Raw genomic sequence first — 25,152 nt, forward strand, 5'->3', positions numbered from 1 at the left:
GATGGAGGAATAAGTGCTCATCATTGTTGTAAGGGCTGGCTGGCGCAGCTTCTGAAAGCTTCCAAGTCTGGCCTACTTACAGCATCTCCCATCATCCCGAAGTCATCATTCTCACACAGCACATTATTACATGTGTAGAAGGTAGGAGAGTGTAACACTTACGAACAAGGGCTCTGGGTCTTGGGGATTTAAGTGCAAATGGTGACTTCACCTTTGCTTCTTGTCGAGCTTGGTACCTTGGGCAAGTTCTTAACCTCATTTTCCTCAGTTGTGAAAGATAAGTGCATACCTCCTAGAATTATTGTAAGGATTAAATGGGTTAATACCACTGAAGTGCTTAGAACAGCACCAGGCACATAGTAAGTGCCCAGTAGGAATTCACTAAGGAGCCCTGGTGGCACAGTGAGTCAAGCATTGGGCTGCTAACTGCAAGGCCAGTGCTTCAAACCCACCAGCCACTACATGGGAGAAAGATGAAGTTGTCTGCTCCCATAAAGACTCATTATCCCAGAAAGCCTATGGAGCAGGTCTATTCAACCCTGTAGGGTCACTATGAGTTGAAATCCACTTGATGGTCGTGAGTAAATATTAGGTATTAACTCTTAATATTTTCATCATTCACTTAGATGAAGAATTTGAAAACTAGAATTACACATTATATCGTAAATACTTGGAATTTCCCCAAGTTGTAGGCAATTCAGTAGGTTTAGGGATAAGCAATTTTCACAGATTCAAGAGAAGAGAAAATGATGAAAGTTGTTTTAGCTGCCATTTGTTGAGCAGATACTGTGTGCTTAATGCTGTCTGGAGTACTGGAAAAATATACCCAGCCCTTCCAACCTAGAACTGAACCCGCTCCCGGGAATCACTTTTCAGCCTAGGAAGTGAATAAGAATGTCTGTGAGGAACGTGCTCCTCTGAAGAATCAACCATGGGAGACCCTAAGAGGCAGCATTTACCCAAAAGCAAAACTCAGAAGTCAGGAAGATGTGGGAAAGATGGGTAAATGGGAACAAGGAACCCAGGGACAAAGTGGAAAGAATGTGGATGGATAGATGGGTAGGTAGAATTTTTGGTTTTTTCATTAGAGAACGAGGCACATGCAGCATTTAAGCTACATTGTCTATGACCATGTCCCTGGAAGAAGTAGTCCCGGCATTTGAACAGGCTGTCTGGCTTCAGGCCCACAGTAATTTACACATGACAGAAAGCTCAAAGAAACTATTAACCTGAGACAAATGCTAGAATTATAATGCAGAAGCCTCATCATAGGTAAAAACACTGTGCTGAAACAAACACAATGCCATTAATGGGATTATAAATATAATGGATTAGAATTCCAACTTCGTCTGCCAACTCAGCGCCTCAACCGTTAGTAATGCAGCTTTTACAAAAAGAAAATATTATACTGCATTAAAAATTATGTCCTATTTATAGTCAAGCTATGCCTAGAATATTCTTCTACAATTTTGGGACTGCAGGTTTTGAAAGGGACAGTCAAGCCAGAGTCCACCTGAGGATGACCAAGATGAATAAAAAATGTGAAAATTTTGCTAGGAATCAATCATATATTAACGGAGAACAACAACAACAAAGGAAAGACATAATAGAGTGGCTTTGCAATATTAAAAGGAATATGGAAAAACTGATGTGCAGAGCAAGAGTTAACAGAGCAGGTCTGAGGCTACCCTCCTTAGAAAGACCAATTGTGAGGTTGGTCCTTGGGGACCTTGGATTTCAGAAGGGTTTTCACCAGTCCCCACTGACAATGTCTTGTGTACCCCCTTTCCTTTTGAAAACCAAACCCATTACCATGTGAGAAGTTTCTGACTCCTAGTAAATACAGAGTCTACCTGTTATTCTAAATTGGGATGATTTCAACATTGAGACAGTCTCTCAATGTTAAGTGAACTACATTTTACATATTTTGAAAATGTTTACATCAAAATATTTTAGGCATGCAACACACTGTGTAGGTAGGAGGAGGTGGACAGCAGGATAGAAGTCTTACGTTAACGACCATAGCTGTGATTGACTTCTCCCAAAAAGGTTCCTGTGATGTTTCTTTTTTTTCCCCCCCTTATGATGACAAAGAGACCTTAGAAAAATGGTGTCTCCTCCAGGAAGTAACCCTAATGCTGCTTTCCTACCCATACCCAGCCCTCCTGAAATGGCCTGCCAACACTCTGCTCCACTGTCAACCCAGAAAGCTTCAGGAGGCCAGGGCCATGTCTCTCATTCACTGCTGTTCACTGAATGCCTACAGTAGGCATTTGATATGGATATAGAACAATGGAATCAAAGGTTAATTGAGTTTGGACCTATTTTCCATCAGAACATGTCTTGGCACTTCTGAGTAGCCTTCAGTTGGTAAGAAAATGGCCTTACCTATAACTTTCCCTTTAGCCATTAATTTTATGGTTATTTTTAAATGCCTGACCACAAACTTAAATTTGCCATTTAATCTAATAGCCTCTCAGCCTCAAGCCAAGTGTTTTGGTTAAGTTTGATTTCTCCCATTTCCCAGGCCACCACTTGGCCCATGATGTGTGAGTGTCAGATAACAGAAGAGCACAAAGCAGCGCAGGCTGACCTCACAGACACTGTGGGTTCGGATTCAAGCCACTGTAGTCACCAAATATTGCAGTGAAGCATGCCCTAGTGCACGGAAAAAGCTTTGTCTACACTATTAGCCTTTATTAGCCTTATGGTGAGAAAGGCCAAAATAGAACCCAGGGACATGCAGTGAGAGTATACGGTTGGAAAATGGCACTCAGACTTGCTCTGTGCAGGGCTTCCACAAACCTGTCACTTTGAGAAAACAAAACAAAGCCTGTGACACACAATAAAGTGGGGTATGATGTGTTGCTGTATCCTTAATTATCTTTACCATCCTAACCACTTAATAGCACTGGATCTCTGCTTTAAGAATTTAGAGGAAAAAACACAAAAGGTATCCCCAGTGGTGCAGGGGCCTGGAGCCTTTCCCAAGACATTATTGAAACAAACACCCGCCTTTGGGGACTGAGCTTTTTGGTAGCAACAAATGAACCTGTGGTTAAGGTTCCACTGGCACATCAACCACTGAAGGTCATTCTTGGTTGATGGTGTTAATGTTCCATTGTGTTTTCTTCCCTCACCATTCCAAGGACGCAGCTGTTTTGCAGTTATAGCTACTTTAAAAATGTGCTTGGTTAAGTAATATTTATAAAGCAGCTTTAGAACGGGCCAGCCAATTCGTTCTGCAGCTACCGACAGAAATCCTAGAGCTCAACTGCAGAGATTATGAAATCGTCTTTAAATACTTCAAAGAGAACACAGTGAAGATAAGAGAATCCTGGCAAGATGGGCTGCAGCTGTCAGATCCTGAGAAATGAGGAATCAAATTTTTGACACTTGTGATTGACTCATCCACCCTTCCCAGTGAGCCTGGGCAAACCTGTGGTATTTTTAGAACCTTTCATATCACATTGTACTCTTCAGAGTTCATCGCAGGACCGGAGGCTCCAAGAATTTCCCAAGAGATAGAACAAAACAGAATCAAATAAACTTGACTCAGTTCACTGTAATACAAGAAGTATATCAGACATACAGCCTAGGGGACGCCATCATTCTTAGCCCCCACTTTGAAAATTTTTCACCCATTCTTTTTTTTCTATCTGGAGCTGCTTGGACAGTTGTTGAAAACCTCAGTTGAGTAATTATATCAACTGTGGACTGCTGATTTGATTTATAATAAGAAAGAAGGCCCGAGCCTTTCTTGGTATGATTAACTATTGTCCCCAGATGGACAGTGCTTTGCCCGGAGTTTCACTTAAGACCAGTGTCTCCCATACTCTCACATTACTTATTACAGACCCCCTGAAAAGAATTAGCAGCCCACACTCCACTACCATATGTAGGTAATTTCCCTCTTTCTGCTCGGTTTGCTGTGATCTTCTAGTGTCAAGTTAAAAACCGAACACCAGCTGATTGGAAATGGTTAGGAAGGTATTTTTGTGAATGTTTTCATGGTGCTCTAAAGATGGACCGTTGGAAAAGACTGTCGGCAAGAAGCAAAGGCGGCTTTGGAACGTTGTCTTTTGCCTTCAAACAGATGGCAGCAGTGCCAAGGAGTCCCGCCGATGTATCACAGAGGGGCTGTCAAAAAAGACCTTTTTAGGTTGTCTAAAAACCCAATTTGAGACAGAATCCAAGACAGTGACAGATGGGTGGAACCATCAGGGACACAGGCATTAGGCATGTTCCTCTTAAAAAGGTGGTGGCATCTCCTCTCATACCTGTCTCCCTGGGGCCAGCCCTCTTATTTTCTCTCATTTACACACAGCGGTTGTGAGAACTGACCAAGATGTGACTTTGCTGAGAAAAGGGAAATAGCGTAGCTGTCAGACTGAGATTTGAGAATGAAAGGGCTGGTTCTAGTCTTGTTTTTATAATTTGCTGAGCTCTAATGGGGTGGGGCCTTTCCCTTGAAATGGAAATAGCGCTTTAAAAAAAATCTTTTGATTCTTGAACTGTATAAAATACTCATTATACAGTTGTCTTATAAAGTCCTCACTGCGAATTACTATGGAATGGTTTTTATGCCAGAAAATTGGCAGCAGGAGCAGAAACTCTTGTATTCACAGAACTATCCAAGTCCAGTCATACCTTTGAGTTCCACATATGCAGGAAAAGTGCTTAAAAGTAGTCACATACTTAAGGAAATAAGCTGCCCCATCCATTTAAAATGCTGGCTCAGACTTTGCTCATTACTGTAAAGGTTCTAAAACATTAACTGGCTAAAAAGAGAAAGCACATCTGTCTGATTCCATTTTGATCACGAAGGAGCTGAGTCTGTAAAATTGGCCTTGTGGCCAGAAGCTAGCACTAGAAGGCATTTATCCATTACAGAAACCAAAAACACACACAGGATTAGCGATAAAGATGAGCGCTTCACACAGCTGAGTGCTCTCTTAGCACCTCCTGACATAAACCACAGCGCATTAATCTTACTGATCTCAGTGTCTAGGATGACAGTTGTTCTTTCTTAAATGACATTTCTATTGCAAATGTATATTGGCTCCAGTGATTGGTAATAATGTCTTCAAAGGGCCTTCATAGCTAACTAGCATGCTTCGATGGTCACGCCTGGTTGGCCTGCTTGGTAGTCCACTGTAGGAAGCTTCTACCTCAATGCCCCAAGGATATGGCTCAGCTCCTATCCCAGAGTTCTTTCAGAAATTGCTTTTAAAGTATTATAAAAGGAAACCTCCAAGATTTCACTCAGAACCCTACCTGCCCAAGACAATGGTTATTTTTATTTTTTAATTCTCTCCAAACTTTAATTATAAAACATATATGTAATTGTATGTAGTTGTAGTAAAAGTATCTAAATGTGTAAACATTTGCGATCATGATTATATTATTTTAGTTTGAATGAGAAAATATAGATCTTTGCTGCTTATTTTAATGAAGTAACTTAAAATAGACATCTTTAGGACTTAGAATGGGTAATATTCCATTCTTCTCCTCTAGGTACTCTTTAAGGAGCCCTGGTAAGTTAACACTTTGGGCTGCAAAGCACAAAGTCAGCAATTTGAAACCGCCAGCCACTCCATAGGAGAAAATTGAGGCCTTCCGTTTGTGTAAGGATTTGCAGTCTGGGAAACCCACAGACAGTTCTGCCCTGTCCTATAGGGTCACTGTGAGTTGACATCAGTTCGATGCCAGTGAGTTGAGTTGAGGCACTCTTTAACCTATCAAACAAAAGTATCAGATATTAGTAATTATTCATTATTCCACTTTTGTTTAATTTTAGTACACTTTATAGATCGTGTCTAAAGTCTACTCAGAGTACTCATATTTTAAACTGTTAATCACTTAATAAAAATAACCCTATGTGTTCTGATCTTGAAAGATTATAAAAATGCTTATAAAAATAACAGTCAAGAATTGGCAGGGTAGGGTAGAAAGGGAATTGATTACAAGGATCAACATATAACCTCCTCCGTGGGGAATGGACAACAGAAAAGTGGGTGAAGGAAGACGTTGAACAGTGTAGATATAACAAAATAATAATTTATAAATTATCAAGGGTTCATGAGGGAGGAGAAACAATGAGGAGCTGATACCACGGGCTTAAGTGGAGAGCAAATGTTTTGAGAATGATGAGGGCAATGAATGTACAAATGTGCTTCACACAATTGACGTATGTATGGATTTTGATAAGAGTTGTATGAACTAATAAAATTATTGGGAAAAAATTGCCTACTAAATTGGCAGTTTCATAGTGATTGGTAATTGTAGACATTTAGGTCAGGTTGTCTTTTACTTTAATTATGTAGTAGCAATGATTTTAAAAACTCCAAAAATAAACCCACTGCTGGCAATTTCAACATGAGTTTCAACCAACCCTATAGGTCAGAGTAGCTACAAGGCTTTAAAATCCTTATGAAAGCAGTTCAAACCACTGACCTTTCGGTTAGCTCCCTGGTATTTAATTCACTTCCCTATTGGAGCTAGTAAAAATTATAGCTACTAATTATTTAATGCTCTATTAGGTACTGTGCTAATTACCTTACAAAATTTTCTTATGGAATTCTCCATATTGTGATATGTATTGCCTCTCTCATCTCCCTTAAAATTTTTTAATTGGAATGTAATTCCCATATCATACAATTTAATCTTCAGCCATATTAAGAACAGTGTGTAGTCATCACCACAATCAATTTCAGAACATTTTCTTCGTATACTCATAGTTGTTAGCTCCCCATTTCCCTCCATCCTCCCCTGCCATGCCCCTAGGTAATTATTAATCTAGTTACTGTCTCTATAGAATAACCTGCCCTGGGCCTCATATATAGAAAATCTTAAAAAAAAACAAAAAATATAAACAAGAACAAAACAAAACCAAAAAAATGAAAAAACAAAACAACTGAAAAGAAAGCAGAAACTATTAAAAACTGAAACAACTTTAAAGTGCATCAAAAGGGAGATCATAGGATAAGAGCTTACGTTTTAACCTAACTACATCTGCCATGGTCAACTTTAGAGTGCTCTGTCTGATAGCCAGGCTGTTCACATCCCTAGATTATGGTCAGAAGGGATTCATGGAAAGCTGATTCCATGTAGGGACCCTACAAATGGATTTTGGACTTCAACTGCTACCCATAGCCTTCTGCAAACTGGGTGCTCAGAATTTAAGATCTGATGCTGTTCCCTTCTTTGGGTATGGATTTGGATTATCATCCTTGGACCACATAGATTTGCAATTTTGCAATCCTTGTTTCACATCCTTGGATCACATAGATTAGTGATCCTTGGATCACATAGATTGTTTGCAATCCTTGGATCACATAGATTGGTGTGCTTCTTCATGTGGACTCATTGAAGCGTGCTTCGATGGCTGCTTGTTTGAAGAAAAGCCTTTAAGACCCCAGACTCTGTTCTTTCTGATAGCCAGATATCATATGGTTTTTTTCACCACACTTTGCTATAGCACCCATATCTTGAGTGATCTCTTCCGAAGGACGAGTTTCAGGTAGGGCCATGTCATAAGAACTAATTGTTCTTATATTGGGCTTAGAATTACATTTGAGCCCAAAATTCATTCATATGTATGTTTTATATATGTCTCTGATTCACTTTAGAGAGCTCACCATTTTATAATGAGAACATTATTAATTATCCCCCTAGGGCACTGGTTCTCCACCTTCCTAATGGCCACGACTCTTTAATACAGTTCCTCATGTTGTGGTGACCCCCCAACCATGAAATTATTTTGTTACTACTTCATAACTGTAATTTTGCTACTGTTATGAATCAGGTGACCCCTGTGAAAGGGTCATTTGATCCCCAGAGGGGTTCAGACCTACAGGTTGAGAACCACTACCCTAGGGCATGGTGCTTTCATTGATAGTGTCATTAATTTAGCCAATGGTATAGAATTTAAAACACTATTGAGAAAAGGAAAGTATACATGTATCAGCAAACTTCTCATACCTCAATATATGAATATATGATTTGTTCAGATTAAATGCTTAAGTGATGAGACACTATTTACATGAACAGTGGGCATTAGTGATGTGGCAATACTTTCAGTTCAAAGAAGCAGAACCATACTTACCAGATTAATACATGTCATAAGAAAACAAGGAGAGCCTTAAAATAATAAATATATGGTGGTCCCAGGCCCCCATTCATTGGGCACCCTCAAAGCAAGATCTGAACCAAAGACTAGTGACCACCAATTCCATATCCTTGGGATAGCAATCATCTGCTGCTCTGCATGCTCAGGCATCTCATCCTTAAGCCCAGCTACAGGTGAGTTTGAAGTAAAGGCCCATTAGCTTAATGGGGTTTTCACATAGAATCCTTCTAGTGTGGCCTAACACAGGTATTGTGTGCCTCTGGAGGACAGAGTCTACAGTACCAGTAGTCTATAAAGGCCTGGGTCACAAGGGCTACGTAGAAACTAGGCCAAAAGTGTCTAATTAGGAACCTAGTACCAGGTACATTCTCCCCTTGAATTCTCTGTTAAGTATCAATAAGTGTTTTTTCCCAATGGGAGATTGCTTCATCGGTTGACCCACCAACAGAAGTGTAATCACCTTCAAAACATTCATGCCCCCTAGCCCCAACTTTTATTTCCCATCTCTTCCCCTCATTTTGACTTGTATTTCCAGTAAGGTTTTTGTTTTTATAAAGATCATTTTATCGGGGGCTCTTACAGCTCCTAATAATCCATACATCAATTGTATCGAGCATATTTATACTTATGAACATTTGCTTTCTGTTTGAGCCCTTGTTATCAGCTTGATTCCCTCCTCCCTCCCCACCCTTGTGACCCCTTGATAAACTATACGTAATTATTATTTTCGTATCTTAACACTATCCGCTGTCTCCTTTACCCCACAGTTTCTGATGTTCATCCCCCTGGGGGTGGGGAGGGGATGGTTATGTGTCATTCATTGTTACTGGTTTCCCTTCCTCCCTCCTCCCCACACCTTCCTACTATCCTCCTGCTATCACTCCTCCCATTTCTGTTTCTGAGGGGCTTATCTGACCTGGATTCTGTGTATCATGAGCTCTTATCTGTACCAGTGTACATGCTCTGGTGTAGCCAGAACCGAAAGGCAGGACTGGGGTCATGATAGTGGAGGTGGTGCGGGGTGTGTGTGAGGAAACCTCAAAGAAACAGAGGAATATTGTGTGTTTCATTGGTGCTATACTGCACCCTGGTTGATTCATCCCTTCCTTGTGATCCTTCTATGAGGGGATGTCCCATTGTCTTCAGGTGGGTTTTGGGTCTCTACTCCGATCCCCCCACATTCTCAACATGTTTTGTTTGTTTGTTTAGGATATTCTGATGCCTGTTAGCTGATCCCATCAACACCTCATGATCACACAGGCTGATGTGCTTCTTCCATGTGGACTTCTGAGCTAGATAGCCACTTGTTTAACTTCAAGCCTTTAAGACCCCAAACACTATATCTTTTGATAGCTGGGAACCATCAGCTTTCTTCACCACATTTGCTTGTGCACCCATTGTGTCTCAACAATCATGCAGGGAGAGTGAGCTTCACAGAATTCCAGGTTGTTAGAACAAAGTGTTCTTGCATTGAGGGAGGGCTTGAGCAGAGGCCCAAAGTCCATCTGCTACCTGAATGTATTGCCATATAATATATTTACATAGGTCAATACCTCTATTTTTATGAGTTAATGTGTTTACATATATACATATCTATGTTTATATCTCTATCCATAGCTTTGCTTCCTAGATCTTTCCTTTGTTTTCTTTTACCTTCCTCCTGTCCCACCATCATGTTCCTCACCCTTCTTCTGCCTCTTAGTAATTCCTCTCAGCTAGATCGCTGTTGCTCCAACACAGCCAGGATCTCTACATCCTCCTCGTTGTTGTTGATTTTAATGCCCTAGTTGTTCCCCTGCCTATAGTGTTGTTTGCCTACCTCTCCCTTCCCCTACCTCCTCCTCCCCTCAAGTCTCTCTGGAACTGGAACTGTCAGTCCCGTTGCTTTCTCCTCAGGGGAGCTTTCTTCTCAGGCTTGCTTCCTATGCCTGTCTCTTAATGTTCTGGTCTAACAACAGGAGCACTGGGTGGGTGATTCTACCTGGACGCCATCTTGACTCCTCCAGTAAGGTTTGATTGATACTCTGATAAGAGTATCTGTTGATTTGGGTTGACCTTAGCATAGTGTCACCTGGCAGCAGCTGAATGGTCTTCTCTCTCTCCATCTTGAGAAACTGACCCTAGCTGAGGTAAGGGCGCTGACAAAGTGGTTTTTAAGATGTGCATATAAAAGTGGTGACAGGCTCTAGACAGGCTCTCTATGTCATTGCTTGGGAGAGTAGATTAGAAGACGCTATGACTTGAGAGCAGGAGCCTGCCTTTGTTTTGGTTTTCAACCACCACCACCCTCTCCCTCCTCCTTTTCTTTTTTTTTTAAGTTTAGGAAACTGATATATAAAAGGTTACCATAAATGGTGGAACCAAGATTTGACATATAACTTCTTTAATTCTTTAATCGGTCTCAGAATTGTTTCTAAGCTCAATAACTGGTTAGGTTTTTGTTGATAAATTTTGGGGGTTAATTTAGTTATAATTTTGTGATGTGCCATATAGTGACCCTGTGTGCAACAGAATAAAGGAGCCCTGGTGTCACAGTGCTTACACATTGGGCTGCGATCCACCAGGTTATCCGTTTGAAACTACTGGCTGCTCCATGGAAGAAAGACAGGGCTTTCTACTCCTATAAAGAGTTACAGCCGAAAAGAAAAAATAAGTTACAGTCGCTGAAGCTCACAGGGGCAGTTCTAACCTGTCGTATGAGGTCGTCATGAGTCGGCATCAACTCTATGGCAGTGAGTTTGGTTTGTGTCAGTGCCATTCCCATAGCTGTTGGCTATTGTTAAGCCCATTGTTGTAACCACTGTGTCAGTCACTTGTTGAGGGTCCTGCTCTTTTTCTCTGACCCTCTAGTTTACCGAACATGATGTCCTTCTCCAATGACTAGTCCCTTCCTGAACATATATACAACGTATGGGAGATAAGGCTCTCCATCCTCACTTGTGAGGAGCATTCTTGGCTTCTTCCAAGATAGATTTATGCATTTTCTGTCAGCCCATGATACATTCAGTATTCTTTGTCAACACCAGAATTCAAAGGCATCAGTTCTACTTTGGCCCACCTTCAACTTCAAAGTGACATCTTTGCATAAAGAGGTCATTTGCAGCAGATTTGCCCAGTGTAACATGTCATTTGATTTCTCGTCTGCTGCTTCCATGAATGTTTATTGTGGACCTAGGTAAAATGAAATCTTTTAACAACGTCAGCATTTTCTCTGTTGATCATGATGTTGCTTACTGCTGCATTTATGGGTATGTTTGGTTTCTTTATATTGAATTGTAATGCATACTGAATGAAGGGTTTGCTATCTTTCTTCATCAGAAAGTCTTCAACGTCTCTTGACTTTCAGCAAGCAAGCTTATATTATCTGTGTATCACAGGTTATTGATGAACACATTTTCCTTAGACAGTTCAACTCCTCAAGGGTGGGATACATGTATTTAGTTTAGAGAGTAAGGCAGTGTTACAAAGCTCTTTCCACATTCCCATTCTGCTTTCCTAGAAGAAACCATTATTAGCTCTTTTGTTTAGTGTTTATTTTCTTATATCTAAGCAACATGTTTGTGCTGGTATTTCTTGATTTTTCAGTTATTGACATACTGCTGTGAGAAAGAAGATTTAGCTGTTATACTTTTCCATTCCTAGTCTACCCATCATACCCATAACTACCATTCTCTACCAACACACTCACTGTCATCGAGTCAGTTCCAGCTTGTAGTGATTTGCATAGGGTTTCTGAGACTACATCTCTACAGACGCAGATAGCCTCATCTTTCTTCCATCGAGTGGCTACTGGCCTTGAATTGCTAACCTAATCCTTGATCCACTGTACCCCAGAACTCCCTTAGTTGCACCAAGTCAACTGTCCTCAAACTACGGGCCACACAGGGCCCACCGAGGACATTTATCTGGCTCACTGGGTGTTTTTGCCCCATTTGCTTTTTTCACTTCAAAATAAGACATGTGCAGTGTGCATAGGAATTTGTTCATAGTTTTTTTTTTTTAAACTATAGTCCGGCCCTCCAACAGTCTGAGGGACAGTGAACTGGCCCCTGTTTAAAAAGTTTGAGGACCCCTGCACCAAGTGATCTGCTAATTATAATTTTTTCCCTTTAATTCATAATTCTCCTCCACTGCCTTAGGTCAACCAGCCTGCTCACCCACACGTCTGAAGAATTCCCCAACCCAACTCTGGCCCCTGTCTCTAAGTACCTCCCTTTCCTGCCACACAGGCCCACCTTTCCACCCACTGCTCTGGCTCCCTTGCACCATGAAGGGCAGGGGCAAGGAGCACAGGGGCTCGCTCACTCTTAAGTGTGCAGTGAAAGCCATCTGAGGCTATGAGTGATGATGTCATTGTTCTGGCAGCTAATGGCATGTGTTCTGTGTTTTATAATTTTTTCAGGTGTAAATTTTTTAAATCATGTTATTGGGGGCTCGAACAACTCATCACAATCCATACATCCATCCATGTGTCAAGCACATTTGTACATTTGTTGCCATCATCATTCTCAAAACATTTGTTTTCTACTTGAGCCTTTGATATCAGCTCCTCATTTTCCCCCCCTCTCTCCTCGTTCACCCCCCCAGGTTTGATTTTTAATATAGTAACTATCAATAGAGATAAACAAATAAACAAAATATTTTGGGAACTTCAGTAATTTTAAGAATATAAAGAATTCCTGAGGCCAGAAATTTCTAAATACTGTTAGAGAACCCTTAAACAGAAAAAACAGAGCACTCCAGTATTGAAATAGGCCAAGGCAAGTGAATCATGAAAATAAAAATCACCACAGTGTCCATAAGGAAAAAGTGAAAGAGCCCTAATAATTTTAGGCACACAAATAAAGCACCAGCTTATGCTGATCAAACTGACAAATAAAAAGTACACAGATGTATACATTGAAACAGGCTTTTTTCAGAGCATTGTGTGGCAGCATGCATCAAACACCTCTCTTCCCATTGGCCATTTCTGAAAATATGTCCTACAGAAATTATTGGGAACGTGTTAGAATTTACCCTCAATGTGTGCATCATGGCGTTTTGATAATAATGAAGATTGAGATAACCAAAAATCCAAATGGCTGGAGGAAACTTCCAGTGGAAGACAAACATTGGTTGTGTGTTTCCTTTCTTCCAGTTAATTCAGAGGTGCAGCTGAGTCCTTCAGAGTGCATTGATGCCCACTCTGTTGCTTACCTGTATAGAATGGTGACCACTCTGACCCTGGCACCCCTCCCCTTAGGTAGTACGTACACAGTACACGTCAAATGGTACCCAATCAGCGTAGAGCACAGTAAGTAATTTGTGGGTTTTATCCTTCACCAATACCATTTATAGCTTTCATCGTTTAAAAATAGTTCTGGAGCACCGCAAGATAGAGAAGAGGAAAATTGGCCTAGATATTACAAAGGATAGCAGATGAACGGGGTTGGTTTCATTTTGGGCATTTTGCCCAGGATACTTTTAATAGAACTTATAGTTACTCTAGGGATTTTGAGTCTGTGGCTGTATCAGGCTTACACATTTGTTCTTTAAAAGGAAAATTTGCAAATTATTAGTCTAGTTACTTTGATTTGACTTAAATTTTTAATACAGTTGCAGTTAAGCCAACCATTGATAATTTGCCATGTATAGGTTGGTTTCTATAATATTAAAACTAATGTAATCATGGATTATAAAACATTTTAGGCTACCTTCCTCTAACATACAGTATATTATCTTTTTTCATACAGTATATTCTTCAGTTATTTCGAAGTATAAGTTTCATTTAAAAGTATTCTGAACAGGGAACTGGCAAATTATTTTTATGTGAAGAATTTTTGATCTTGGTATTTTTTAGGATTTTTGAAAATTTATTTAGGACTCAAGAAAGTCTTAAAAAAATTTTCTGAATTTTAGAAATGCAAAAAAAAAAGCCATGCTCAGAATATCTTACCATCTTACAACTTAGAACTATTGACCTTAATTTCACTTTAAAAATTGGAAGGAAAAGCACCAACATGGTAATTAATAGATCTTAAGTGACTTTGAATTAATTTCTCCTTATTTTCTGTGTTATGAAAATTTTAGCAATATGTTGATTGGTTTTAGTTTATAAAATTGTTACCCCAAAGGATAGTTTTAAAAAGCATTGGGCATTAAAAAGGCCAGGATTCTAAAAAAAAAAATTATCTCTTATTATGTAATATGGAAGCTTGCTTTTATGTGAACTGTTAGGTTCAAATACAAGAGGCCAGACTTACTGTGGAAATTTCTCTTTATAATGTAGTTAATAGAAGAATAGTTAGAGCAGAAAAAATGTTATGTAGTCAGAAGCATCTGATAATTATTTATTGGTGCATGAGAGGAAGTGACGGGGACAGAATGAAAAAAGGACTGTGGTCTGTTTCAGAAATACCAGAGATGTCTGTGTTTACCTCTGGCTTCCCGTCTCACATGAACATTGCTTTCAGTGGGCCCAGGCTGTTCTCCGCCCGTGAAATGTTCTTCCCTGCCTTGTCCCTCCTTCTTTCAGCACACCCCTACCTCTGCTCCTTCAGTCTTGGCTTAAATATGGCATGTTCTGAGAAACTTGTCACAACCTACCTTCCTTAAATCCCATCCCCCCACCTTTCCACCTCCATTCCCTACCTTGACTAAAACTGTGGTTATCTCTTCTCTGGGCCCCTACACTTGTCTGTCATGTCCACGTGGTTTTAAATACCAATGCTGTTTGCTTCCCCATTGTTCCTCAAGCTTTGCGAAGACAAAGTCTGTGAGCATCTTGTTTAGAATTAGATCCTCCGGGTCCAGCACAGAGCCTAGTCTCGTCATTGTACGCTGTCAAGTCAGCATCAACTCACAGCGGCCCTATAGGACAAAGTAGAACTGCCCCAATAGGGTTTCTAGGTTGTCATTTTTATGGGAGCAGATTGCCGGTTCTTTTTTCCTCAGAGCCATAGGTGAGTTCGAAGCACCAACCTTGTGGTTAGCAGCCAAGAGCTTAACCATTGCATTCACAGGGCTCCTTAGACAATAAGCATTGCTTGTCAAATGATCCTTAAGTACTACGTTTCCTTCATTCATTTGCTTTCCTGAACTATATGGTATTACTTAAGTAATGGCTCTTTCTATTAGAGTGAAATAGTAAAATCTTTGATATCATGATAGGTAAATGGATGAATTAAGCAACTGTGAGTTTCTGCCAACATGGAATATTTCTTAGCTCTTAATATTTGGGATAAGTTTCACCTTCATGTTTCGGATGGCTTGTTAGCATATATGGTAAAAGCACAGTTATTAATTTATCAATATCAGTTGTAAGTATGAACTATATTAATTCCAGTAGATCCAATAGACTGCTACCAAAATAGTATAATACAGTAATTACATACCACAATAAGACCACAGTCATAATTATTGTCAATTATCTGCTACTTTTTCTCCTTTTTTTCATGATTAACATTTTTTTTGTCCTTAGAGGGTTGAGTTCCTTTTCCTGATTTCTTATTGGTAACACCCAAAATAAGGATTTAGAATATTTAAATGAGTCACCCCCAAATGAAACATACTCAAAGCATACCCAAAGTGATATATGAATATTTACTTTTGTACTCACTAGATGATCTATGATGTTCCTTTGCAGTTCAAGCGGTATGTCAGTAAACTTCGAAGCAAGAGTACAGTTTTCAAAAAGAAGCACCAGATAATAGCTGAATTCAAGGCAGAATTTGGCCTCTTACAGAGGACGGAAGAACTTCTTAAACAACGACATGAAAATATTCAACGTCAACTGGTAATACAGTGTTATATCAGGCTGCTAAAAATACAGATGCCATGAGACTGATGGCTTACAGTTATCTACTGAGATCATTGTTTTTACTGGAAACACCATAAAATTATGAATTATCTCTGATTAGTTACAGAGATGTAACTTAAGTGTATTTCATTTATTTTGAATGTAGCAGTAAGCACTGACTTTTTTACGTGTGCTAACTTTGGGGCTATTAATAGAAGTTAAATTCCAAATGTAGTGTTTTGTTTTGTTTTAGATTGCTAGTTTAATATAAGATGACTTCAGAAAGTTTGTGGGAAAAGATAATGAAATGTTCCATGAACTTTAAAAAGTCTTCTTATATAAATAAAATTATAATATCAAAAGAGTGATTATATTTATTTATCAGGACCTGCTGGATAAAATTTTCTGAGGAACTTTGGAAAGAAATATCTAGGGAAGGAGCGCTGTGGAAGTTGCCTGCAGGCTTCTTACGTGCCTTGGATGTTAGAAAAGTTAAACCCAGATTAGTCCCTCTTGCCACAAAGCTGTCTCGTTCTAGAAGCCAATTCCCTCTGTACTTTTTTGGCTTGGCTTCTTATCTTCTTCTGCTTTCATTGTTGGAGAATCTATTTTCATTAAGATGCTGATTTGCCAGCTAGCACTAATCCTATTGAAGTTCAATGACATTTCAGCTATTTTTCTCTCTCAGGCTGTTGAATTTAAGATTGAAAACTTACTGTGAATCAAACATGGATGTTAGCAAGTGCTACATTTTAAAGTTGATAATGTAGTAACTACATTTTGCTCACATTAAATATTTCCCAATAATAATACTCATGCACCAACATGGATTTCTTCTCCTTTCTTCACTTTCTAGATACTGGAATCATTCAAGATTAGCCCTTGATCCCTTTCCATGGTCATCTTATCTTGTCTCATGGACTTTAAACTTTCTGTCTACTGACAACTCACAACTTTATATCTCCAGTCTCAATTCCTGTTTGTATTTCGTTTTTTATATTTACCATCTTGATATCTCCACATGGATATCTAATAGACATTACAAATTTTTAGTGTGTCCAAAACTCAACTTCTGCTCTTCAACACCCCTCAACACTGTTCTTCCCAATCTTCTTCATTTTAACAAACGGCAGTGCCATCCTTTCCGTTCGTCAGGCCAGAAACCTGGGAGTCATTCTTCACCCCTCAGTTTTTCTCCCACCCTTATGTGTCAGAGTATCATTGGAGCAAGCTTCAAAATATATACAGAGACATTCCTGAGGTCTCCCACTGTCACCCTGAATCCAGCTACCCTCAGCTCTTACTTGAATTTTTCATACAATCTCCTGGCTGATTTTCCTTTGCCCATCTCTGCCCCCGTTTAGTCTGATCTCAGAATAGATATTAAACAACCATATAAAAATTTCTTCCACATTCAACTTTTCAGTGGCCTCTCACCTCATCTGAAATACGTCACTGTGTTTTCATTGGTCTAAAAATAGAGGAGCGACATAATCTATCATCTAAAGTAGGATACTTGGTAAACTTTCACCCAAATCACAATAAAAAGTTGAAAAAAGCAAACAAAAAATGGACGCCAGTGTGTGAATGGAGTAAGAGAAATACACTGAGACTGTCTCAACACTCCAGCTGAGCCTTCTATGATTGCCCCCACCTACCCCTCAGCTCTACCTCACGTTCACTGCACTTCCAGCCACACTGGCCTCCTTGTTGGCTTAGGAACAGGTTGGTATACTCCCACCTGAGGGCTTTTGCATTTGCTGATCCCCCCTCATCTCCTCATCTCTAGGCTCACTCCACACTTCCTTCAGGTCGATATTCATTTAAGATTCCAACCCTGTTCTCCCTTAATCCTCTCTTAGTACAAGTTACGTATTAACTTGTGTTTTCCTTGTATCCCCCCACTAGAACTAAACTGTATGAGAGAAGATGGCTTTCTTTTATTTCTTTTGTCCTTTTTTTCTTTTGTTTACTGCCACCTACCTGCTGCCTAAAATTGTGCTGGCCACATATAGGTATATAATAAATATTTATTGATATGAATGAGAGTACAATTAACCACATGCTGTCATCCAGTCACCAAGTATGTATGCATTGTATTTTATATTCTATAATAAGTGTAGAGCATTGGTCTGAAGTCTAAAATTATAAATGTATTCTGTATACCTAAAGATGCCATATTTAGTGTCGCTTTTCAGTCTGTAAAAGCATAGACTTATTGAATCCAACACAATTCATTCTTTGGATTTTTGACTAAGTTGTTTCATTTAAAACTTTGAATACCCAGTCTGTATACTTAAGGGAATCCTGGTCAAACCCCATTTTGTGGTCATCTCACTCTTCACATAGCAAACGACTGAGGAGAAAAGGGGGATATCTGGATACAGTTACACCCAAGAAGAGCTGGAGAGAGTGTCTGCACTGAAGAGTGAAGTGGACGAGATGAAAGGACGGACACTGGATGACATGTCTGAAATGGTGAGGCCACAGCTGTTCTTAAGTTTCTTTAGACGTGTATCCAGGAGGCAGATGTTTATTAGTTTGTCTGGTCTTCAGTGACACGTTCAAAGTTTTCATTTCTGTACAGCTTCTTTTTGTTCATTTACTATTCTTTCATCTGCTTTTATTGTCTCTTTTGAATTTGTCCTTTGTATTAGAGTTAAGTCTAATAGTTTGGGCGAAAGTTAGGTAAAATTAAAGAACATTAAGATTTTAAAAGCTTTCCCAAATCATTTCACCCTAATAAATACAGCTATTTAATTTGGGATCTATGGGATCTGTTCATACTCTGGGCTGCTGAACAGGCAACATAGTGTCCAAGTGTAGCTCCCTGCTGCCCATCTTCTCAAAGTACCACCCTTTGGCTTCCTTGGTCTTATTGGCCATTCCCCCAGAACCCTTTGGGTGTCTCCACAGTCTAACTACTACTAAGATGAACACTGAGCACAGCAGAAACTTCCCAGACCCTGTCTATCCAGGCTGGAGTCCATTTGGGCTGGCCAGTATTATGCTAGGCAGGTTATTAAGTATTTTGAATATCATATTATCCATGTTTATGCATGGTTTACAGAACTTATACAATTATTGGTATGCATATATTTTATGTAATGCTACGTGATCATAGTTATTGATAGAGAACTTTGTTATTTACTTTATTCATCCAGTGTTAGATGATAAGTTTTATCATACTGGTCTACAGCCTTGGTAATTGACATTAAAATTATGTTTTTATTGTAGTAAAATACATATGTGTTATTTTTAACCATTTCAAGTTGAAATTTTAGTGGTATTAATTATATTTACAATATTGTGTAATCACTATTACATTTATAGCCCAAACATTTTTATCGCCCCAAACAGAAACTCTGTACCCATTAAATACTAAGTCCCTAGTCCCTCCTATCCAAAGCCCTTGGTAACCTTTCATCTACTTTTTGTCTCTCTGAGTTTACCTACTATAGCTGTTTCATGTAAGTGGAATCGTACCGCATTTATCCTTTTGTGTCTGGCTGCTTTCACAGAGCCATGATGCTCCCAAGGTCCATCCATGTTGTATGTAGCATGTATGTGTTTCGGTTCATTTGTGACAGAATAGTATTTCAGTGAATGTATAGGCCATATTTTGTGTTCCCATTAATCTGTTAATGGTCACTTGGGTTGATAATTGACATTTTAAATAGCTGACTGGTACTACATTGTTTTGAGGAATTAAGATTTTCTAATTATTTCTTAATTTTTTGGCTTTAAAGCCCTTTTGAGGTTATTTTTTTACTCACATAAAACACTGCAATAAAGACCTGTAAGTATGTAGTATTTTTGTTCTTTTGGATTTTTTTCAGGCATTGTTTTTGTTTGTTTGTTTAAATGCCAGGTGAAAAAACTAAATTCACTGGTAGCTGAAAAGAAGTCTGCTCTAGCCCCAGTTATAAAAGAACTACGACAGTTGCGTCAGAAATGTCAAGTAAGTGAATTTGATTCTGTATTATGTGTAGCATTCTATTTTTGTTATTCAGATATACCAGTTAGACTCCTGAATATTGCACTTGAGTAATTTATAAAAAACAAAATATTATTACATGTTTATGATTCTGCAAAAGAGAGTGATAATATGACCGGCAAGGGCTTTTGTTTCATTTGTGCTCATTCTGCCCTAAGTTACTGAGGGAGGGAGGAGAGGAGAGAAATGGAAGCTGATGTCCACAAGTGTAGCCACATGACATGTTTCCCTCTAAATCGTATGCCTGCCAGAGCTATAACTATGAAGTCAAGTTCTTCATAGGTCAAAGCTCAGAGTCTGCCCAAGAGTGGTGACAGGTTCACTTTCAACTAATGGCCCTGCTTGGGGGCAGGATGGGGGTAAACGGTGATCACTTAGGATAAGTGATGAAATGCCACTCAGCACTGCTTTAAAGATGAACTGTGTGAGGCAGTTGCCCTCCACCAGTCAGCCATATGGCATTCTCAGTTGTCTATATCACTCTCCAGGTAGTAATTTTAGTTTTGAATCTGTGCGGTGGTAACGTGTGCATGAGGACAGAACTACAAAACTTCTCATGAATGCCATCCATCATAGTGGAGACCCATAGCGAAACATCCCACGGACTCTGAAATCAGATAGAGATAATCTCCTGTGTATGGAAAAGGTCAGGGAATCTGAGACATTTTGTCCATATAGACATAAGAGAGTTGGGAGTGGACTTTGTAGCTTGATCGTCTCTGGTGTGTCTCTTAAGGGTTCCATTACACTCCACTGCCATCACAAAGAAGCAGAAGACACTAGGCCCTGACCTCTGAAGTCATACTGTGCGAGATGAAATAGGACAAGCACATGAGGAAAATGATACGAAGAAAAAGCAAGACAGCCAGACTTAAGGACAAACATAGAAAAAGCATAAACAATCATAGGCATAACTGAGAAGCAAAGGGAAACCCAATGAAATGATTGCCAGAATGTACAGTGGTGCAGATAGGAACTGGAAACACAGGGAATCCAGGACAGATGTTCCCTTCAGAACCAGTGGTGAGAGTGGTGATACTGGGAGGGTGGGGGAGAAAGGGGGAAGAAACTGATTACAAGGATCTATATATAACCTCCTCCCTGGGGGATGGACAACAGAAAAGTGGGTGAAAGGAGACGTTGGACAGTGTAAGATATGACAGTAATAATTTATAAATTATCGAGGGTTCATGAGGGAGAGGGAATGGGGAGGGAGGGTGGGAATTGAGCTGATACCAAGGGCTCTAGTAGAGAATGGTGAAGACAACAAATGTCCAAATGTGCATGACACAACGGATGGGTGGATGGATTATGATAAGAGTTGTATGAGCCCCCAATAAAATGATTTTAAAAAAATGATTACCAGAAGGAGACATTAAGGAGGTTTTTGAGAAAGATGCTTAGATGGTAGACATCAAGAATTGTTTTCAAGAATATATTCTAAAAAAAAAATGTATTCTAAAAATTAAAAAAGAATATTCTAGTTCACTGATTTTCTTGATGCTAATTTTTCCTATTAGTAATCTAATAAAATCTGTGGTTATAAATAGTTTTATTCTTATTAAATCCATTTACATTTTAAATCTTCTCATTAAAAATACTTTTAAAAACTATATTATTTACATCTATATTATTTTACACTATGTGGGTTGTGAAAAACAGACTCACTCAGGCTAATTGAAGATGCCTTAGAACAATAAAGGCAAAGTATTCTCATCCAAGGATTGGAACCTTCCTGTAACTGGAGTAGGAACAAACATGATAGTCAGAAAGCATTTTGGCCAAGGGAAGCTTCAGGGACCTCAGGAACAGGAAGTTGTGGATAATGAAGGTGAGCATAATTGATGTGCCAAGCATTATTACCTGCATTAACTCACACAAGCCTCTGTAACGTCGGGATTCCTCTCTAGACAAAACGGCAGTTAAAGACGCAGGCATGTAAGGGACTTTCCTAAGGTCACACAGTGGGTAAATAGCTGAGCCAAGTTCTTCATACACATACTGTACCAATAACATGGCTCTGTGAACCACTCTGTGTCTGCTTCGCCTTCCAACAGTTTTTCCCCCAGCCAGAAACCGCTTTATTTTCTCTCACTTAGTTTGTCCTTATCATCTGGCCTGGCATATACCTCACCTCAGCTGACTGGTGGCCCCTCATTGTTTTCATGTCACACACTGTGTGACTTTTCTCACTCCATACTACTTTCCATTCACTACTAACTGCCCAATTTCATGTTGTATTTTCTAATTCACTTTCCTGAGAGCAAATGTCTAGGAGGACAGCTGGTCTCTCACCTGTGGAGGAGTTTTCATTCCTGGCTGCCTCAAAATCAATCTACTGAACATTTCCAGTCAGGCCAAGAGTCCATCCTTAGTCCTAGGGCAGTGGTTCTCAACCTTCCTAATGCCACAACGCTTTAATACAGTTTCTCATGTTGTGGTGACCCCAGTTATTTTCATTGCTACTTCATAACTGTAATTTCACTACTGTTGGGGGGAGCTGGGAGGGAGGAGGAAAAAAAAGAGGACCTGATGCAAAGGGCTTAAATGGAGAGCAAATGCTTTGAAAATGATTAGGGCAAAGAGTGTACGGATGTGCTTTATACAATTGATGTATGTATATGTATGGATTGTGATAAGAGTTGTATGAGCCCCTAATAAAATGTAAAAAAAAATTCACTACTGTTATGAATCAGGTAACCCCTGTGAAAGGGTCGTTTGACCCCCAAAGGGATCACGACCCACAGGTTGAGAACCACTGGTCTAGGGTTAAGGAGGAGGAAGGGTGATAGATAATGAATATGACTACTTAGAGTTGTTCTAAACATCCATTAAGTCAGTTCTGACTCAGAGACCCTATAAGACAGAGTAGAACTGCCCCATAGAGTTTCTACAACATACAGAAGCAAACTGCCTCATCTTCTTTCCAGTGATCAGCTGGTGGAAAGTTGCTCTAGGCAGAGAATTTTCCCCTGGAGAGGCGATGGGTATGTCAGAAACCTTAATCACTATGGTTAGTACAGCACCCATTACCATGTTGCTAACAAGGTTTATCCTTCCTTGACCTGTCACACTTTTTCACTTGGCCAGCATTGCAGTGTACATTGCATCTAGTCACTTTGGAGTGCTGTTCACATAATTTATCACATTTCCTTTGTTTGCCATAGTCCTTAAAATTATATATATATAATTATATATTTTAAAACAAATAAGATGAATATCAAATATAGGGTGCTCAGCTAGGAACCCTTTTGATAGTTAAGGTTAGAGGTAATGAAGGCCAGAACTAGCTTGTTGATAAAAAATGGAAGAGAAAAGAGAAGAAAGAGATTTGAATAGTATATGGCGGAACACGAACTGTGGAGAAGGAACAGAAGCTAGCAAATATAATTTTGAGGATTAAAGCTACTAATGGCAAAGGTAAGACACGAGGAAGAGCTAGTTTGGGTGGTGAAAGAAGGGGGGATAATAATGAATTTGATTATGATCTTACAAGATTAACACCTATCAGGAGTTCAGGAGACGTTGAGGCCCAGGCTAGAGTTTGTAATCCTTAGCCTAGATAACATGCTTGTTCAGAGCCCTCGGAGAAAATGCCACGAGTAAGTAGAGTATGGGTGAGACAGATGAAGTTCCAGGAAGAGACTTCTGGAAGGACCATGTTTAGGAGGCATTGATTTCACTGAAGTTGGGACCAAGATCTCATCATTTAGATGGAGTTTTTCTGTCAATTAGAGTTCATATTTGTTTTTAATTGTTATGCCCCTTTGAAGATCCTTTCCATAATCTCATCTCGAGTTTAGAGTGTCTGGTTTATCGAGTCGTTTCCAACAGTGTAGGTGCTCAAGAAATAGTTGTTGAATTCGTTAATGTAACATGGATTAAAGTGTTTTACAAATCACTCTGAATAAGCATATATTAAGTGTCTTTTAGAGGTAGAGTTCTTACATGTTCTAGAAATTTGTTCTCAGTACATTTCAAAAAAAATCCCTGTGTCATACTTTGTTTCCTGGAGTATTTTTAACAAATAGGGCCACATTTTCTCAGGTAAAGGAGGCTGTGGAGAGATCTAAGGCCAACCTAATTTTTTATAGTGACTTACTCTCCTAGTTCTTTTTCTCAATGTTATTTCGATGTTATTTCTTTTCACTATTTTTCATTTTCTTACTCGGATTATTTAGTTATGCATGTATTAGATTACTTTTACTTTTCTTTCATTGCAATAATTCTCTTAATATCTTTTAAACTATTTGATTAGATTTTATGTTGTTCCCTTTTTGTTGTTTCAATCTTTTATATCCCTCACTGACTTTTTTTTTTGCTGTGAAATGGCTTCGAGTCGGTTAAACTCATAGGGTCTTTGGGTACAAAAACGCAAAATACTGCCCAGTCCTGTGCCGTCATCAGAATCTTTCCTGTGTTTGAGTCCATTGTTGCAGCTACTGTGTCAGTCTATCTCATTGAAGGTCTTCTTCTTTTGCACTTTACCAAGCATGATGTCCTTCTCCAGGGACTGGTCCCTCCTGATAACATGTCTAAAGTACATCACAATAGTAGTCTGTTTTCTTTGCAATTTTTTTCTCCAGTTTTAACTTCTGTGATTTAAAAAAAAACAAAACTTATTTCCTGAGTTCTACTAACTTACATCTCATCTCAAGTTGTCTGTCTCACCAACTTGCATTTCTGCTTTGTGATCTTACTTTACAGTAAAAGTGATGACTTTTATTAAGTGCTTTTAATCTGTGGAGAAATATTTGGTTGTCTTTAAAAATGGAACTTAGGAAAAAAATGGAACTTAGTTGCAGATACAAATTAATTGTAATTCTTTCATGGTGTAATAGCTTCATTAGTTCATACATTACCTTTATTTTCCTTAATTTAACAGGTTTGTTGAGATATAATTAAAATGTATAATTTAAAGTTTAGGGGGTTTTAAAGATATTTGCAGACTTGTGTGACCATAAATATTTCATCACCCCCCAAAAGAAACTTTTTACCCATTTGCAGTCACACCCTATTCCCAACCCGTCATCAACAACCACAAATCCACTCTCTTTGTCTAGGCACCTGTTCTTGATATTTCATATAAATTAGATCTTAGTGTGTAGCTTCTTTCATTAAAATAATATTTTCAAGGTTCATTTATGTTGAACCTTGAACTTCATTTCTCTTTATGGATAAATCCTCCTTTACATGCATATACTTCATTTTGGGTTTTCACTCATCTATTGATTGACACTGGATTGT

The 25,152-nt window shown here is 39.1% G+C and overlaps 1 protein-coding gene across 8 annotated transcripts in view; it reads left to right on the top strand.

Moving 5' to 3' along the window:
• IFT81 (intraflagellar transport 81) overlaps positions 1-25,152 on the top strand; it is a 184,172-nt gene that overhangs the window by 138,448 nt on the left and 20,572 nt on the right. For 7 of the 8 annotated variants that reach the window (XM_075533688.1, XM_075533689.1, XM_075533691.1 and 4 more), the window contains 3 exons: positions 15,756-15,905; positions 18,258-18,386; positions 19,780-19,869. In XM_075533688.1, the coding sequence (XP_075389803.1) occupies positions 15,756-15,905; positions 18,258-18,386; positions 19,780-19,869 (369 nt within the window). Of the gene's footprint in view, positions 1-15,755; positions 15,906-18,257; positions 18,391-19,779; positions 19,870-25,152 lie in introns of all 8 variants that reach the window. The other variant, XR_012780402.1, reaches the window with a different exon arrangement.

The sequence above is a fragment of the Tenrec ecaudatus genome, chromosome 16 (assembly GCF_050624435.1).
Source record: "Tenrec ecaudatus isolate mTenEca1 chromosome 16, mTenEca1.hap1, whole genome shotgun sequence".
NCBI lineage: Eukaryota > Metazoa > Chordata > Mammalia > Afrosoricida > Tenrecidae > Tenrec > Tenrec ecaudatus.